This window comes from Argiope bruennichi, chromosome 6 (assembly GCF_947563725.1).
Source record: "Argiope bruennichi chromosome 6, qqArgBrue1.1, whole genome shotgun sequence".
NCBI classification, from domain to species: domain Eukaryota; kingdom Metazoa; phylum Arthropoda; class Arachnida; order Araneae; family Araneidae; genus Argiope; species Argiope bruennichi.
In genome coordinates, this window is record NC_079156.1 from 89834027 (window position 1) to 89851844 (window position 17818).

At 27.1% G+C, this 17818-nt stretch overlaps 1 protein-coding gene across 2 annotated transcripts in view; it reads left to right on the top strand.

Annotated features, from left to right (window-relative positions):
• Positions 1 to 17818, top strand: part of LOC129971123 (Na(+)/H(+) exchanger protein 2-like) — a 170061-nt gene that overhangs the window by 30267 nt on the left and 121976 nt on the right. The window contains exon 1 of one of the 2 annotated variants that reach the window (XM_056084613.1): positions 15415 to 16852. The exons of the other annotated variant lie outside the window; for it this stretch is intronic. Coding sequence (XP_055940588.1) covers positions 16465 to 16852 — 388 coding nt within the window. The 5' untranslated portion in view covers positions 15415 to 16464. Of the gene's footprint in view, positions 1 to 15414; positions 16853 to 17818 lie in introns of those variants that run through there. 2 annotated transcript variants of the gene reach the window in all.

The following is a 17818-nucleotide window of genomic DNA, read 5'->3' on the forward strand; positions in this document are numbered from 1 at the left end:
TTGAATTATGAAGAACTTTATACTATTTTGTGTGATTCAGAATATGTTATTAATTCCCGCCCACTAACTTACCTTTCTGAAGATTCTAGAGACTTAGCTCCCCTTATACCTTATAGGCTTCGTATCCTACAGCAGGAAATTTAATTATAGGTTCCAGACTCTAAAATCAATTATTACAGTTATTTGCTCCTTTACGCTCAACAACGGAATTGCCCTAATTGCAATAGCAAAAATGAAATAATAGAATTTATGAATGGCATTAGTTAATGAAATGCTTTGCTTTATTGAGAATCATATTATTATGGTAATAGCTGTTATTCAAAAGCCATTTGAACCTACCGAAATTTTGGCGGTGTTTGAACTGTCGTTATTACTGTTTAAATATAAAGTGGCTTATTACTCTATATTTGGACAGCAATGGTATACAGTAATATTTTCAAATTTTTTAAACTGTTATCAACATTAAAAATGTCTACATCCAATGTCTATATTAAGAGTGTCAACATTACAAAATGTCTAGAATCCAATCTGAGTTGTATTATTACATAAACCTTCATTTGTAAGAAAGTGAAGTTGCCGATATCCTTTAATAGATACAAATGTCTACTTGAATATTGGCATTTCATATTTGTAATACATCTTTATTAGGAGGAGATGATTTCGGTTCAAATGGCTCTTCAATTAATTTGAGTAGATAAGCTATTCCCCTCAGAAAGTTATTGCACTTCATTTCTAAATGCATTCTGTCTAGCTCTCAGTTTAATTCAAATTATTAGGAATCTCATTAATTGGCCTTCTCTTAACATATCAACAGAGATTATTTTTCTAATTTATAGATTGGAAATGTTTCTGTATTTAAATCTTTCTTATAAATTCATAATAGTACCGACATAATTGTCTTAAATATTTCGAACATTTATATGCACTCAATGAAGAACCATCAGCTTTTGCGTTAAAAATGAATGTTGAAAAAAATGAACTAAAGTAGATAAAAAGTTACTTTTTATCCCTTCTTCCGATAAAAATAAACGATATAATTGCATTTCAATATCCACTTCTTATTTTAGTTCTCATTAAGTACCCCTAGTTATTGCATGTGTAATCAATAAGTTATTTTAAAGGACATCGACTGTTTAAAATCTTCTCTTAACTAACCGTTAAATTAAAATTAATAATTTTATGAAGTAGTAAAATGAAAAATACTTCTTGCAAAGTATACCTTACAAAATGATTTCTGGCAAAATTGTTTTAAAAATTTATTTATATAATCATTGTTTGAAAAATCCTAAGGATCTGTCTTTTGTGTGTGGGGGGGGGGGTATTCAGTTGTTGTTAGCACTTTCAACGCTACCGACGAGATATCTCTTCTTTCAGATACTTCCAATTAAATTGGAAAAAATTGGAAATTAAATTTGAACCATTAAAAAGATTATTTTTTTAATATTAACACATTCATTGCTAAGAATGAATTAGATAAAAACTCCATGATTGGAAGTAACTGAAATATTTCCGAGATGTCTCGTCGGAAACGTTGAAATTGTTAAAAAAAATAGAGAAGGTTTTGCTTTGATATATTTCGAGTTGTCTTAAGATGATCTTCCACAATGATTGATTATTTAAAGTTATTAATTGAACTGACTAAATAACTTTTCTGAATGCGGCATTGTAGTGATTTCCATACAGGTTCGATGCTTTTGTTCATTAACTTTTCAAATCGAATTCTTTGCTTTCCTAGTTCTTCGCATGTATTTTATCAGTCCATGCTTATAATGCTACACTTAGGTGGTTCTTTTATCATGAGGTGCCCATTATATTCAACACTTTCAATAGTAGGGGTGTTTTTTGCTATTTCTAGATCTTATATGTACCGATGTACCGATTGGGGATTGCAGAAATTTTTTGTACTGTAGGATTTGTTACGAGCTTTTATAATATTATTTGGAAGATGAGTTGTTTTTTCATTCATGTCCTCTTGATTCGGCTTAAGTTTGATGTGTTCAATAATTAAATTGATGTTTAAAATTATTTTAGAATTTGTAGTGGTTTCCATGTCGAGTTTTGTATCTGAAAAAGATGCAATTCTCCACAGATGAATCTATTAGGATCTCGATGAACTAATGATCTCTAAGAAGCTCCTCCAACACTAAAAAGGGAGTAAGATTTTTTTCGATTTTGAAGTTATTATTTACATTATTCTTGTCACTATAATATTTCTTTGTTTCATAACTGTTCGAATGTTAAAAAAAACAATAATAATTTTATTAAATACTAAAGTTAATTACTAACTAAAATAGTAGATTAAAATTGAAAAAATTTAACATTTGAAAAAATTTGTCTTTGAGGTTTTCCTACGTTTTAAAACTTTTTCTCTTTCTTTCCAACATTTACATAGGTAATAAATTATTTTATTGTGAATATGTTAAAACGCTCCATGTTCCGCTTTCAATCTTTCCATACTTCAAATCAGAAGCAAATGTTTTCTGAAATCTTATCTCTCTTCGTTACAACATAACCTATTTTTCCATGAAGTGAATCCATCTACGGGAATTGCATGATGAACTGTCCCATTTTTCATACAGTCAATTATCGGAATAAGTATAGTTGAGTTATAAGCGAAACATCCACTTATCTTGCAAAGAATGTAGAAACGTCACGTTCCTGGTGTCACAAGGCTATCTTATTGATTATCGATATCTATATACTCCAGGAAATACTGGTGCTTTACGTTACTTTAAAGGATGCTATTATTGGCATTGAAGGACATGAACTCCGTAGAGTTAATCATTTGGATTTAAGCTGATTTATAGTTATGTTGAAATTAGCAAAATGCAGTAAATTCGCATTTACAAGAAAGGATTTGATCTAGAAAATGCTGTAAAATCGAAAGTTTATAAGCAGGAATAATTTTAAAAAATAAATTGAATTAATGATATTCATTTGATAAATACGATTGGAATTTAATTTTTTTATATATATAAATGCTTGTTTTTAAGACAGAAATTTTTTTAAGAGAAACATTATTTACCTTTCATTACAGGTTATTAGTCTTATAGTGTCAGTAATTCATAAAATTAAATTAATTCTCCTATCTTCATTCAAAATATTTTATTAGGCGGGATTTTTTTAATCTAAGAAAAATTAAACTGTATTTATTTATCTCGTTGCTTATTATTTAGTGTGATAATTTGGACATTTCTTCAAAAAAGGGATGATGTGAAATTATTATTTAAAATTCTTGCCAAAATATTGTAAAAAAATTTTCAAAATACTTAATTACATTCTTCATTTGAATTCTAAATATAGACATTTCCTGTCATTATTATATTTTCAATAGTTTTTAAATATTAATATTAAATTTTCAGTGAGCTTTGCAAGCATATTTTTTTTCGGTTTATTCTATGAGTAGTAAATAAATAACTATTTCCCTGTTAAAATTTTCAAAAGAAGATTTTTCACTTTAAAAAATTACTAATAAAAATAAGTTAAAAATTCATATTACGTCTTCTTTATTCTTCTTGAATTGAAGAAGGCTACGAAATTCTGTCAAAAATATTTTCAATAAGTATATTGGTATTGGCATAGATCTTTTTAAAACAAACAGTGCTTGTATTAATGATGAATGTATTGTATGATGTTTGTTACTAAAATAAAGCATATTTTTAACCTATCATCTTATTATTTCCTACAGGATTTTTTATAATACACGATATCTTTTAATATTATGCATCATTATAGTACAGTTTCGTACAATACACCTTGTGACACTTCGATGTGTATTAAATTTCTTTTTTTCTTTAAGTTCAGTTACACATTTCTAATTTGAATCTGCTTCTGTCTAGTTCTTTTTAACAGGGTTTTTTTTGTTGTTGTTGTTATTGGTGTTATCTAATTTAAAATGAGTCAAATCATTATATTTCTTTTCTTCAAAAATTTTCCTTTCTATTTTTACAACAAATAAGAATATGCAAATTTAAAGTAACATACTCGATTTCCAATTTTCATTTCATAGTAAGATTCATTTCTATAAAAGCACTTAGAAATATCTTTTCTCATTTGCCAATTCTATTAAAACTTAAAATATTGCACTAAAAGTTTACAGAAATGAAATGGTATGGTTTAGCTTCTTATCAGCTACAAATCCTTTTAGTTACTATGGTTACCAGAGGATAGAATTTCTTTAAAAGATTCAATGTCTGTTTTATTTTCTTAGGAAATTTTTTTTAATGGTGACATGAAATTTATTGCTGTACAGCGATTTATTTCTCTTATAAAATATTTTCCTGCTGAAATGGATAAATTTTTTACATTTCCTGTTTGCTTATTCCCATATCATATTTTTGATAACACAAAAGAAAATGTGATAGCCGACATTCCATGGCAAAAGAAAAAGTTCCAGTTCTTTATCCTTCTGCAAGATCCACAATGGATTAAAATATCAAACCCCCCTTTGTATCTGCTGTTACATATCATGTAATGATGAATTGACTTTTTTGTGTAAAAAAAATGTAGAATTTTATACCATATACTTTTGTCAGAATGAAACGCATCCATTTTTGTCATAGATTTGCTACAAATTTATGCAAACATCTGCAATGCAACTCTCCTGAAATATGCATCTGAATGCAATATTTTCCTCTCCAAATTAAAGTTTAGTTTTTTCCTCTCCAAATTAAAGTTAAGTCCAAGTAAAGTTTCTCATGAATTATTATTTATCTTTTCTAGAAATAATTTTAAAAATTTACTGGCAGCATATTTTCTCTCTGTGTTGCACATTTGAGCATTAGTTGAATGCATTGAACATTTTTATTATGAATTTTTGAAAACATATATTCCTTTATTAATTCTTTTATATAATTATAAAAAATATATATAAAGTATGAGATTGACTTTTGAAAACTCAGAAAATCTTTGTTTTTTTTTATTGTTATATTACGTCTTATTCTTATAATTATGTTTATATATGGTTTAGATATTTTTTCAATATATGCCTACTAAATTTCCCAATTCCTTATTTTAAAAAGATCATTTTCTTCAGTTTAAAATGTAAATAAAAGAATGTGACATAAATCCCTATATATATAAATTCCAGATCTTACCTCATGAATCTTTAAATATCTGTAAGCTCTAAAAGAAAATTAAATCATAATGATTATTTATGCTATTTTTAATTTATTGATTATCTTTATGATCACTTAGTTATTCTTAGAAAAAAAATGCATAATATTCAAAAATCTCTATGCTTTGTTTTTAATTTCATTTCTTTATATTTCCGCACCTGATTAAATAATACTTTTGTAAGTAAGATTCAGAATCTGATGAACATAATGAAAGAAATAATTTTGAATTATAATATTATGCATATTTTTTTATTTGTCAATACAAATTATCCTCATTTTTCATTGTCACATTGCAAGCAAACATATCAAGATTCACATTTAGTATTATACAACGACGACCAATATCTCGAACGATTATTATTATTTTCTCGAAGTCTCATAAAATATGTTGTATCAAAGATCAAGCTTTTGTATTTTTCTTTTGTTGTCCCTTTACTTATTTTCAGTAAGAGAGAAATAAATACAATTTAATTCAAATATTTAATAACGCAAGTGCGCTCCTTTTATACATTTATATTAACGAATAATTATCTTGTTTCTTAGTCATGTATCGATTCAAAATAATTTAACAATTATTTTAATTCAGAAATATTTTTTCAAAATGAGTCTAACAATGTGCTTACATATTTTAAAGTTAAGCTAAAGATTTGATGATTCGACATCAGATATAAATCAAATTTTCACAGAAGCATCTAAAAACATTCTAGTTAAATAACATTTTCATTAGAAAATAGACCGCTTGAGTGAGAAAAAAATTTTCATGGAAAATAAAAAAAAATAGTAGTAATCTTTCATTGATAAATTTTTTTAAAAGAGTAATTTTTTTTTAAACACACGTGTCTTCTCAATGGCCTTAACGCTTTCTTAGAAAAAGAAAAATACCCCACTTTTTTAAATTTTCTCTATCTAAATATGTTAGTGGTTTTGAATATCAATTACATATTAGGCAAATCAAAGGTTTGGGGGGGTGGAACTGTAACCTTGCTTGTATTGCCACTCCTCTTGCTTTCAACTGTGGATGTACGGTTGATTAATTTGTTCGAGAAAGAAGCAATTCGTTATCAGAAAAAAATTGAGATAGGTATATAAGATGTCAAAACAAAAGAATACGTAACAGTAAGAACAGAAACATGTAAAAAAATTACTTTTTTTCTCTTTGACATTGCAGGAAAGGAAAAAAAAATATTGGACCAAGGTCAAGGTTTGTCGGGTTTTTTTTTTTTAAAAGCAATAATCGTTGCATTTTACATTAACAAAATAAGAAAACACTCATTTTTTCAATTAATTCTAGCTTTTAAATCATATTATATACGGAGAAGTAAATCTCTTGTATCTCGAAAATTCGATGCAAAACAAAAACAAAAGAAAAAAAGCATTACAAAAAAAAATGCCTTTTTTTTCTTTTACCCTTGACAACCGTAAAACATCTTTTCAAACAATGGTGTTGTTCTGAGACAATGACATTGATAAAATTTTTGGTAATATGGAACTTCATTTTGTCAGTTAAATTCACAGCTTGTAAATAATTAACTTTTCCTCATTTTGTAGATTCTTTCGGAAACTCAAAAGCATTTTCAGACATTAAAAGAAAATGGAATTAAAAAAAAAGAGAAAGAACATTTTTCTCCCATCATTCATTTTAACGCAATGCTATATTATAGTTAGTATATTTTTCAATAGATGGCGCTGTGCCATTCGTAGCATTTTAAGCTAACTACTATTGTTAGAAATTTTCAATGCGTCCATATGAGAATAATACCATTTCCCTAGTCGAAGTGCCTTTCAAATATTAAAATTTCTTATTATTATTTTACTATTTCTTACCATGTGAAGGTTTAATACAAAATTATTTTAAATGTTATCCCTTTTTCTTGAATATTACTTTTTTTCCTCATAAGGGTGCTTATATTTCTGTTAATTTAGGATCTAAAAGCTATTTTTATAAATCTTATGACATTTCTTTAAATAATATACTCAGTTTACATTCAAGCAAAAATCTTTTTTTATTATTCACAGGACTATTATGGTTAAATAATTTATACAATTGAATAGAAGTTTAAATAAACAAAAGTTTTGTCAAATAATACAAAATAATTATTTAACAATAAATTTGTTTTACAATTAATTATTCATATGCTTGCAATAACGGTCTAAACTTTGAATAGATTTAAAATGAGTAAACTATAGGTCTAATAATATTTCATTTAAAATATTTAAAAGTGAAAACAGCAATTTTTTTTCCAAATTGTAAGATTAAGTATAAAATAATTTGTATTTTTATATACAAAATGAAATACTTAAACAAAACAGTTTGCCATAACTAAATATCACCAGGGTTTTCAATTTCAAAATGTGTATAGAAATAAAAAAAAACTTTTGAAACATCTTTTATATATATATTTAAAACTGTTTTCTTGGACTTTATTTTCTGATCACTTTACCTTAAAATCCATACAAAAAACGCTGCTTACTGTATATTATCATATTTATTATCTCTTGCTAATGCATCATTTATGTTAAAATAAATAAAAGTTAGTAGAAAATTTTTATAAAAGTGAAAAATAAACATAATCTACCATCAAATTTGTAAAGAATTGCTTTTGCATTGATTGGAAACGAACTAGTTAGATGAACAAATTTTAAAACTTGCTTACTCAATGCTATGAAAAAAGAAAATGGGCCATAACATGAAATTTAGAATTTTTGTTTAGTAAGAGTTAAAAGGAACTTTCATTTGAAACATTATTTTTCTATACTGAGCTTTCTGAGTTTACGAGCCACTGCTGTAAAGTTCATATAGACATGATGTATCATATTCGCTTGTCCTTTACAGTAATAGTTGCTTGATTTAGAGATAATCAACGCATTTTTAAATACAATACATAATAATCTAGTGTATTTAAAAATATTTCATTCATATATTTAGAATGAATTATTTTTAATTATTTATTTAATATTTCTGTCATATATTTAGCTTTATAAAACATGAATTCACAGAAATTTTCATAGATATGTACATTTATCAGAATAACGTTTATAATTTTCCCACATCATTATTATATGACATTTCGGGGATTTATTTTTTTAAATATTTTCCATGTTCTATAAATTACTTCTTTAAAACTATGTTCCTTAAAGAATAATAAGAGAAATTCTTTTAAATAATTAATTACATCATCGAAGCAAATTCATTGCGATTTTATGAGAAAAAAAAATTAGAATATTTTGAACAATTCGTGTTCGACACAAACCAACAAAAATTTGTGAAAAAATCATATTAAAAATTTGATAAAAAAAAATACATATTGCAAAAAAGTGATATTTCAGTCAACTTTCATTAGCAGAATACTATCACCTATTGTGCATAAAATTTGGGGAAAAAAATTATACCAGAAAATTTGATTAAAAATATCTATTGCAAAAAAGCGATATTTCAATCAAATTTCATTAGCAGAATGCTATGTCCTATTATGCAAAAAATTTGAAAAAGAAATTATATCAGAAAATTTGATTAAAAATATCTATGGCAAAAAAGCAACATTTCATTCAACTTTCATCAGCAGAATACTATCCCCTATTCTGCAAAAAATTCGTGAAAAAAAATATACCAGAAAATTTGATTAAAAATAGCCATTCAAAAAAGCGATATTTCAATCAACTTTCATCAGCAGAACACTATCTCTTATTATGCAAACTCATATTAAAAATACCTTTTTTAGATATTTATATCTATATACTATAATTAAATGAAATTACCATTCTTTCATTTCTTTTAGATCCTTTGTATAGTAAGGAATCTAAATGAAAGAGGATGATTCCTTTTCACGTGATAGATAACAGAAAAATTTTAGACTATTTTCCCAAGCATTTTCCGCCTTTTTTCGCAGCCAGTATATGCATTATAATGATAACCGAAAAAGTTTTTAAATCCTTAAAACTGCTCCGCTTGGTTGCGGCTTCCTCTTATCCATCAAATTTAAGCTCCGGTGATTTTAACCTTGCTCGCGCATATTTCATTTTCGAAGAGAAGGCAAACCACGTGCTTTCGCCACGAGCTGCATCACCAGAAATATCCATAATTGCCATCAAAATGTTTGGTGTTTCACAACAAACACGCGCCGACTCATCGTATTTGAATACCACGAAAATGCAAAAGGCTCAGTGCTAAAAAAAACGCCAACGTAGATATAAACAAAACTCTTAAAAAAATTGGATTTTTTTTTTTTTTTTTTTTTTTAGCTTTCATTCAGATTCAGGATTTAATCTAAAATACGTTTATTTGTCTCTCTAAACAAACAAATACCTATATTCAAATTATTGATTTATGAGTGGAAAAATAAAGAAACGTTAAAATAACACCTTTTAAGTATGAAGCACCTTCTTCACACGACACTAAAAGGAAATTATTCAATATTGGCAATTAGCTGATTCGTAGGGAAAAGTGATTTTGCTTTATTTCCATTAAATCTCTTAAAAATTATAAAAGTAAAGTGTTTTAAATTTCATTGTAAAAATAGCACATATTGTTAAAAAATTATACATAAAATATTTTTAAATTGTAGAAATTCAGAAAACATTACGCGAAAAATAAATTGTATAATTAAAAAGATAGTTTTAAAACAGTGTAAAAATAAATTTTATGTGGTATTTTTCTTAGAAATTATCTTAGAATGTACTAAAATCTAAATTAATTTTTAACTATAATTTTTTTTAATTCGCTCTGAGATGCATATTTTCACCCTTTAAAAGAAATTTGAATACAACTTCAACAACTCTACTCTAAGAGGCCTGACCTGAAGAGCGTCAGCACATACATTATCCATTATTATTAATAGAGATAAACCAAAGAAAGCAGTTTAGAAGAAAAAAATTTTAACGGAAGAGTGTTTTTAAGTTTTTGTGTTTATTTGTGATGTAGTGTTTGAAATCTATAGTTTCATCAAGGCATAGGAAAACCTTTTCTGATTATATAGTTTTATTACATTAAAGGAGTTTTGAACAGCAATTTCTTTTATGTTGTGTTGCAGAAAAATATAACCCCAATCTTTTTTTTCGATAGAATTAAGTTTCACGGAACATATTTTTCTAATAAAAGCAATTGGAATTGGTTATCTTTATGAAGCGTTATATACAAATGTCAAACATAAAAAGAATATTAGAGCTATGAATAATTCAATTTTACATTAAACTTTTCATTGATATTATGATATTTTTCCTTCTGCGAGGTATGCAATTGACTCTAAAATTAAATTAATATAATTCATTCGATAGAGTCTAGTGCACGAGAATAACTTTACTCCTTTGATCATTCAACATGAAATCGAATGATCAAAGAAGTATTTTTATCTTCAAGAAATATTGGAAATTAAGCCAAAAGGAGAATTCTCCTCCAACTTGCCCGTATTTTAATGCTTTTTTAAAATAAAGTAAACGTATCAAATTTTCCTCACCGATAAGATATAAAATTTTATAAAAATATTCTAATTTGATATAAGATCATATATTAATTTCATTTCTTTAACTCATCCCATTTTTAGTCATATTATTTAGAAAGAATATAAATGCAAAAAAATTTGAAAAATATTTTACAAAATATGAGATTGGATTATTTAACAACTGTAATACTTCACGCATATTTCGTTTACGAAAAGTGAAATAAAAGATATCCAAACGTCTATTCCGAATCAATGTAGCATGATAAAGTCTTAGGCTTGGTTCATCTGTCTTTTGTTCGTCCAGTTTGATTGTTCGGCCATTGCCTTCTGCATGTACCAAATTTTACATCACGCAGTTCATAGCAATAATGCTAGGCTTGAAGCATTATTATGCTAATAAAAGTAGAAATGAAAATTGTGCTTTGAAGATAATGTTCAAAGAAAGAAAATTTTTCTATCCCAAACTTAATATTCGTAAAAACTTGCAACAGAAATATTTGAAAACAACAAATAATACTTTATAAGAATTTCATTTAAGCAATAATAATTTTTTTTACGAAAATAAAAAGCGTTGTTGCATATAGTGATTAAAATTATTCTAAAGATAGAAAAGGATTAGTTCTGAAATAAAATTGGTACTACTAAAAAGTTATATTTTGAATCTTAATGGTGGAGAAGAAAAAAACTAAGATCTCTATTAATTATTTGTTAATTAAAAATTTCCTTTTTTTAGCCAGTGCCTATTATTCAATAAGCAAATAGTGACAAATTTAGTAATTCTAGATTTTAGGTTATTAAACATAAATCTTCATAATAAATTCATATCAGACATAAATAATATACTTTCTATGTTAGGTCTTAGAAATGAAATTAACAAAAAGTATAAACATGATAAATTTGAAATAAATGAAAAGTGATATCTAATAAAAGGCATTGTAAATTACAAATAAATAAATTTAAATTTGATAGAAGTAATGAACAATACTTATAGTGCATAAGAACATTACGTAATGCAAATCCTCATTTCATGCTTTTTCATACGAACAAAAAGAAAACGATAACTCTCAATTTAATTGTATATTACAATGATGCGCTGACGCAATCTAATTATTAAAAGACAAAAATGTTTTATTTCCTATGTTTAAAGTTTTATCAATTCAAAAAATTCCGCTAAAATGCTAATAAAGATTGTGAAATAACAATGATTCTCCACATCTCATATAGCCGAAAATCATTCTTTTTCATTGTTAACTCTGGAATTAAAGAAATGTTCCAAATTCGAAATAGATTTATCAGAACATTTTTATAATTTAAGGGAAATAATTTTTTTTGAAAAGAAGTTGCTTATTTTCACGATAAATGTTAGTGAATTACAAATACAAATAAGGTCATCATTTCACCCTGAACAAAATAGAAATATTTTACGAGTCATTGGTTTTCGTATCCAGTGGGTTTATAATGAAGGGGAAAAATGTCTTGGCCATTTTGAATATGCTTTTCCAAGTCTCTTGCATTATTTTTGTTTTTCAAAGGGAGAAATTTAAAAAACACGTTATTTAAATAAATATTATTAGAAACAACAGATTAGATACCAATATTGCTGTTTAAGCAACAGTTTTTTTTTTTTTTTTTTTTTTCTTTGAAGGGTTTTTTTTTCCCTCATATTTTTGATAGAAATTTAGGATAGTATAAGGATTGAAAATATTTATAAAGAAATGATTATTTGTGAAATGATGAGGAATTAAATAAGAATGAGAATATGCTCATGGGAATTTTTCTGTGCAATTACCATTTTAAGGCAAAGCATTTTCTCTTTGAAATAATCATACTATCGGGAATTAAATAGTTTGTCAGAAAGCAGATACATATTCTTGGTAGTAATTTGATGATTATGTTAAAAATTTAGATTCATATATTATCTTATATTTAGATATAATTATTTTCCCAGTTCAGTCATTTATGTATAAAATTTATATAAGAACAAATTAAACAAGATTTTGAAACATGTATTGTATCGCACAACTTTAGACTATTGGGTATTTCTTTACGTTTCTTCAAATTTTCTTTACATTTCTTACGTTCCTTCAAAGTTTTTGGAAATAAAATAGCCATCTATTCTTTTATTATGCTTTTTTGAGGGGAATTCTGATAATGCATGCATTTCTAAATAATTAAATTACCTTCAAAATACTTTATTTGCATTTTTCAGAAATTTTAAAACATTGATATGCTGCTACTGTCTTAAAATTGTTATCAGCCTGTTTTTTGTGTATTTTTTTATTTGAAATGAGTCTAAAGAATGCCTATAAAGAACTAATATTTAAAACTTCAAAGTGTAAAGCTATGCATCTCTTGTTTGTATTCGAATATAACCGAGCATATACTATTGAACAAAGAAATCAACAAACATTAGGCTCTATATGCCACTTAATCACCAGACTTTATGTAATAAAACCATAAAACATTCAGTTAAATATTTGTTCCTTTCTTTTAACGTTTTCTTGATGCTTCTGCATAAGAAAATTAAAAATAATATAAATCTTATAAAGAAATAGTGCCGATACTGAACAAAATTTAAACTTAAATAACGTTTTTAATTAAACTTTAATACCTCTATTCAAAGAACTTTAAAAATTATATAACGATTCTCAATAAATATTTAATTCCGATATTTTGAAAACTATATTCGTTAAATATGCGTAACCGAAGCAAATTAAATTATGTTATGTAGTGAAACTTGCCGTAAAATGTTCTCTATTACGAACGTTAAATTACATGAAGGTAAAAAAGAATTTCACAACAAAAAAATATAAAAAATTACTGTCGTTTTTGTTATCAGTATCATGCGACATTGGATTTCTTTCTTTCATATGAGATTTCAGGTTCGTTAGTAAATAGAATAATATTTATTAGCAATGTTTCTAAAGCTGTTCTTAAAAATAATATAAATAGAATTTTAAACAAAATAAAATCTTAAAGCAGCCAGACCATCTTAAATTATAGACACATAACTTCAAATGTGAAAGCAGGAGTTCTCGTGGTATCTCCTTGCACATTCGAAATCTTTTGTAAGCAAAAATAATTTTTTAAAAATTCAATTTAGCTTGAAATATTTCATTAAATATTCTAATTATTTCTTATAATATGATTTCGTTTTTTTGTTATGAACAGATGATACTCTATCTTCAAAATCTAACTACTTATTTTAGGGTTTGTGACAGTTAAAGTAAAAGTTATCAGCCAAAAATGAAATCACAAAAACTTTCTCAATACAAAAATGAGTTGTAGTATGTCCACTCAACTTAACAATCCATGATCAAGAAAGTTACTATCATTACGAACTTTTTCTAAACCTCTTTGACTGTTGTGTCTTGATGGTGAAGTATCGAATTCAGGTTTGAAGGTTCCAGGTTTGAAACCCATTTCTACAGAAAAACCGCCGTTTGCGGTTACAAAAAAAACCATATCTGGCTTGGAATTTGATGCCCGTTTACTCCGGCGGGACCAAATTCCCTGTTGGTGTGGTGCGTAAACTTGAAGGGGAGGGTACCAGTCCAGGTTCTGTCCTTCTCATCTAATTGCGATTTAAGTTACGACATCTGTCACAAAATTTCTCTGGATGGATTCTGATTTTGAAAAAGAGAAAAAACAGAATAATCTATTCTGTTTCACTTTTTTACTCTTCGCTTTTTTTATGACACGCATCATATTCAAATCTTCCAAAAGTTCTTACAGTAATAAATTTTAAATTCATAATATTTTCATTATTTTTGAACTCAATAGCTTCTTTTACGTCTCAGCTTTCTCCTATATAAAAGAATTTTACTTCCCGTGTGCAATTTTGTCACCATAAAAACTTGAGAAAGTGAAACTAAATGTCATTAATTTATTTTCTCTGAGATTTACAGAAGAAATTTGAAAATACTTTAAAGAGATGAAGTTAAACTTCTTTTCAGGTCACTTAAAAAACTATTTCGAAGAACTTGAAAAGAAAGCTTTCCACTAAAGGATTTTCGTTAAAAAAAAATCTAAGAAATTTCAGTATTTCAATATTAATATTTTATCTTTATTGAAAATTGTTACATTTTAACTGAAGAATTTCAATTATTGTCTTTCATGTGATCTACAGAATATTTGAATTATTTTGTTTCATGACATTTTCATATTTTGGCAAGAGTTAATCGTGTGCCGTCATAGTCATATCCCATCTAGCTTTTACTTGCAAGTTTTTTACACTGAGCAGTGACTTCGCATCCTTTTTCCTCCACTTCTTTCCTGAGAAATAAAGTCCAAAAATATTTTCCGTCGTACATAAACTTGATATTAAGTATTAAATTACTCTTCACGGAAGGGGTTTTTTTTTTTTTTTTTTTGTCTTTTCAATTTTTTATTTCCAAATGATTTGTTTGCATATTTTATAGAAAACAGCCACCTTAACGGACCACAATTATGAAGGAGCGATAATAATAAGTTTCAAATTTCTTTTCATCATTTTTTATATGCATCATTGAAATGTGCTCATTCTTTAATGAAACTAAATGGTCTTCTTCTTTAATGCATGCGGCGATATTCAAACAAAAAAATAATTAGAAGTCCATTTCCTATCAACAGGCAATTTGCGGAGAATGAAAAGAACAATAAAAATATGCTCAGGAAATAATTCTTAAAAAAATTAAATATGAGGAAAGCATTTAACAAAACTCTACAATCTTGTCGTAAAACTCATCGAACCAAAACGAAGAGAGGCCCGTTACGTCACATTCAAAATGATCGCATAGTAATTCCGTCTCTGATTTTCCTCCAATGAGAGAGATCGCCGTGAAAAGGAATCGTCAAAACATCAACCGGTGAACAGGTGTATTTGCCTAAGAAACGTGCAGTAATTTGCCTCAGAAATCCTCTTGACAACTACCGCCGCTACTCTGAATATTCGTAAAACCTTTGACCTACTCAAGTTCACTTACTATTCCAAAAATAAATCAACATAGCCATGTAAATGAGAATGTGTACGAAGAGTAAAGAAAATTCAGAATATAATTCGAAAGCTTTTGATTTTTGACATATTTTTGAGAAACTTCTGCAAGATGTTTCTTAAGATGATGTGTTTTGCAAAAAGCACGTGTTCGTATTTAAATCTGTATAAATAAGAATATTATGTGAGCGAATAGAGTAGTGTGTTACTTTATGTTGTGATCGGTATGAGTTTTGATATTTGGTTTGTTTGTCTCAACTTTTCTCTCAAAGTCCTGGATGGTGACAGACAGAAAGTTATTTGTTTCCCTTGAAGATATCTACAGCTACAATCAGCAGATAAAATGAATTCTCCGATGGAAATTGGAGATCGTGAAGCCACTCTCCTCTACGTCAGAATTAGAATTGAATACACAACGAGCATCTTTATTTTAATCTCTTTCGAAGCGCTGGGTACATGAATTGATGAGTCTACGCGCTACTCTCAACACATTTTCAGGTGTGTCAAGTTTGATCGGAACAAATCGCTAAGTGCTTTGTCACACCAAGAAGCATTTGTAAATAGACGATCTTCCAGGCTGAACTCCTAATCTCAACAGATCTCTTCTATCACCAGATCCTCTATAGTTTTATGATGAGATAAGGTTTCCTAACAGTTTATTCATTCTGTTTCACTGCTGACTTCATTGAATCTAAGATTTTGCTTTTCTGTGAGAATGAAACTTTTGAAGAACTTCAATATAACTGCGGTATGGACAGCTTTGTCAACTGACCACAAATGCGTCAACTTCTAGAGACTTTAGTGACGAATACTTAAATATTTTAAATATCTAAAATAAAGTTTAAATATTTCACGGTCACTCAAAAATTGTATCATCAGTTTAATTTTCTCTTTGAACTACTTACCAAAGTGTCTGGAATCAGTGCAACTATTCGAGATCATGCGTCTGATTTTGTATTTATTGGTGTTGTATATAACACTGCATAGTTTTGTGAGATCTTCAACTTCGCAGGAAACTGTGACTCCAGAATACTCCACAATTCCTAAACTGTTTTTGGAAGAACCAGGTCCCCATGTGGCCGATGTTCTTCGGACCGAAGAAGTCAGTGCCGAAGACGATATTAAAGAAATTGATTACGACAAAGAAGATGATGAAGTGAATAGGGTTCATCTTCCAATCGATCCTATAGTGGGGGAGGATGAAAATTATAAAAAGAAACATGTGCCAGATCACAGGTTTAAACTCATTTCTCTCGATAACATTGTTCATCTGAATCCTGCATTGCAGGTGTCTTTGTGGCTGTTTGTTGCGTGTCTTGTGAAAGCAGGTGAGTTTTCTTTTCATTTTAGGTTAGCCTACTTTCAATGAAAGCATTTTTCAAAATTTGATCTGATATTCTACAAGATATTTCTGTAACTTCAACATGAACATTTTACATTTTTTTACATGATACTTCTGGTAAAATATTAATATTTTATTGATTTTTAATTACATAAGTATAAAGCCTATATTTTCATTAAAAAATAAACTAATATAATTTCGTAACCACCATCCATACAAGCATTTATTTGTATTCAAATATCGTAGACACCTGCATATGAAATAACATGAATATAGCGGATGTTAAATAAAAGTAAAAGAAATAGAATAAAAAAATAATTTTTAAGCATTTTTTAATTTAGTATTAATAAGTAAAAAAAGTATTTATAGTATATAAAAGTAAGTATTTATTAATAAGTAAAAAAAATTTACTTAACAACAAAATTTTGTTGTGCAATTTATGGTTGATGTGACTAAGCGGTTATTAGTAACCACTTTTATAATCAGTGATAAACGATAAAAGTGATTAATCGATTATCGGTTATATTAATAATGGCTATTAAAGTGATTAATCTATTTTTCTTATTTATTATTAATATTAGCCGGGGTTATTGTTAATAATAATAACCGATTAATCACGTTGACTGTAGTATATATATATATATATTTCACATTTTATATAAGATCCTTCAATATATTTGTCTAACAAAATAATATACAATAAGTAGCCTTTACCTTTATTTTCAAATATATCTCAAAAATTACTTTTCGACTTGCTGTATGATTCTGTCAAAATTCAAGTTAACACTCAAGAAATTACATATCGAACTTCATATTGGGACAAATGGGTTCATTTTGTGCTTCAGATTAATAAAAGAGGTGTGAAATTTTTTTATTTAATTTGATTTATTGCGATGGTGCTCTAAATTCTAGCGATACGAATTTTTGTGTTTTTAAATTTGTATCACTTACA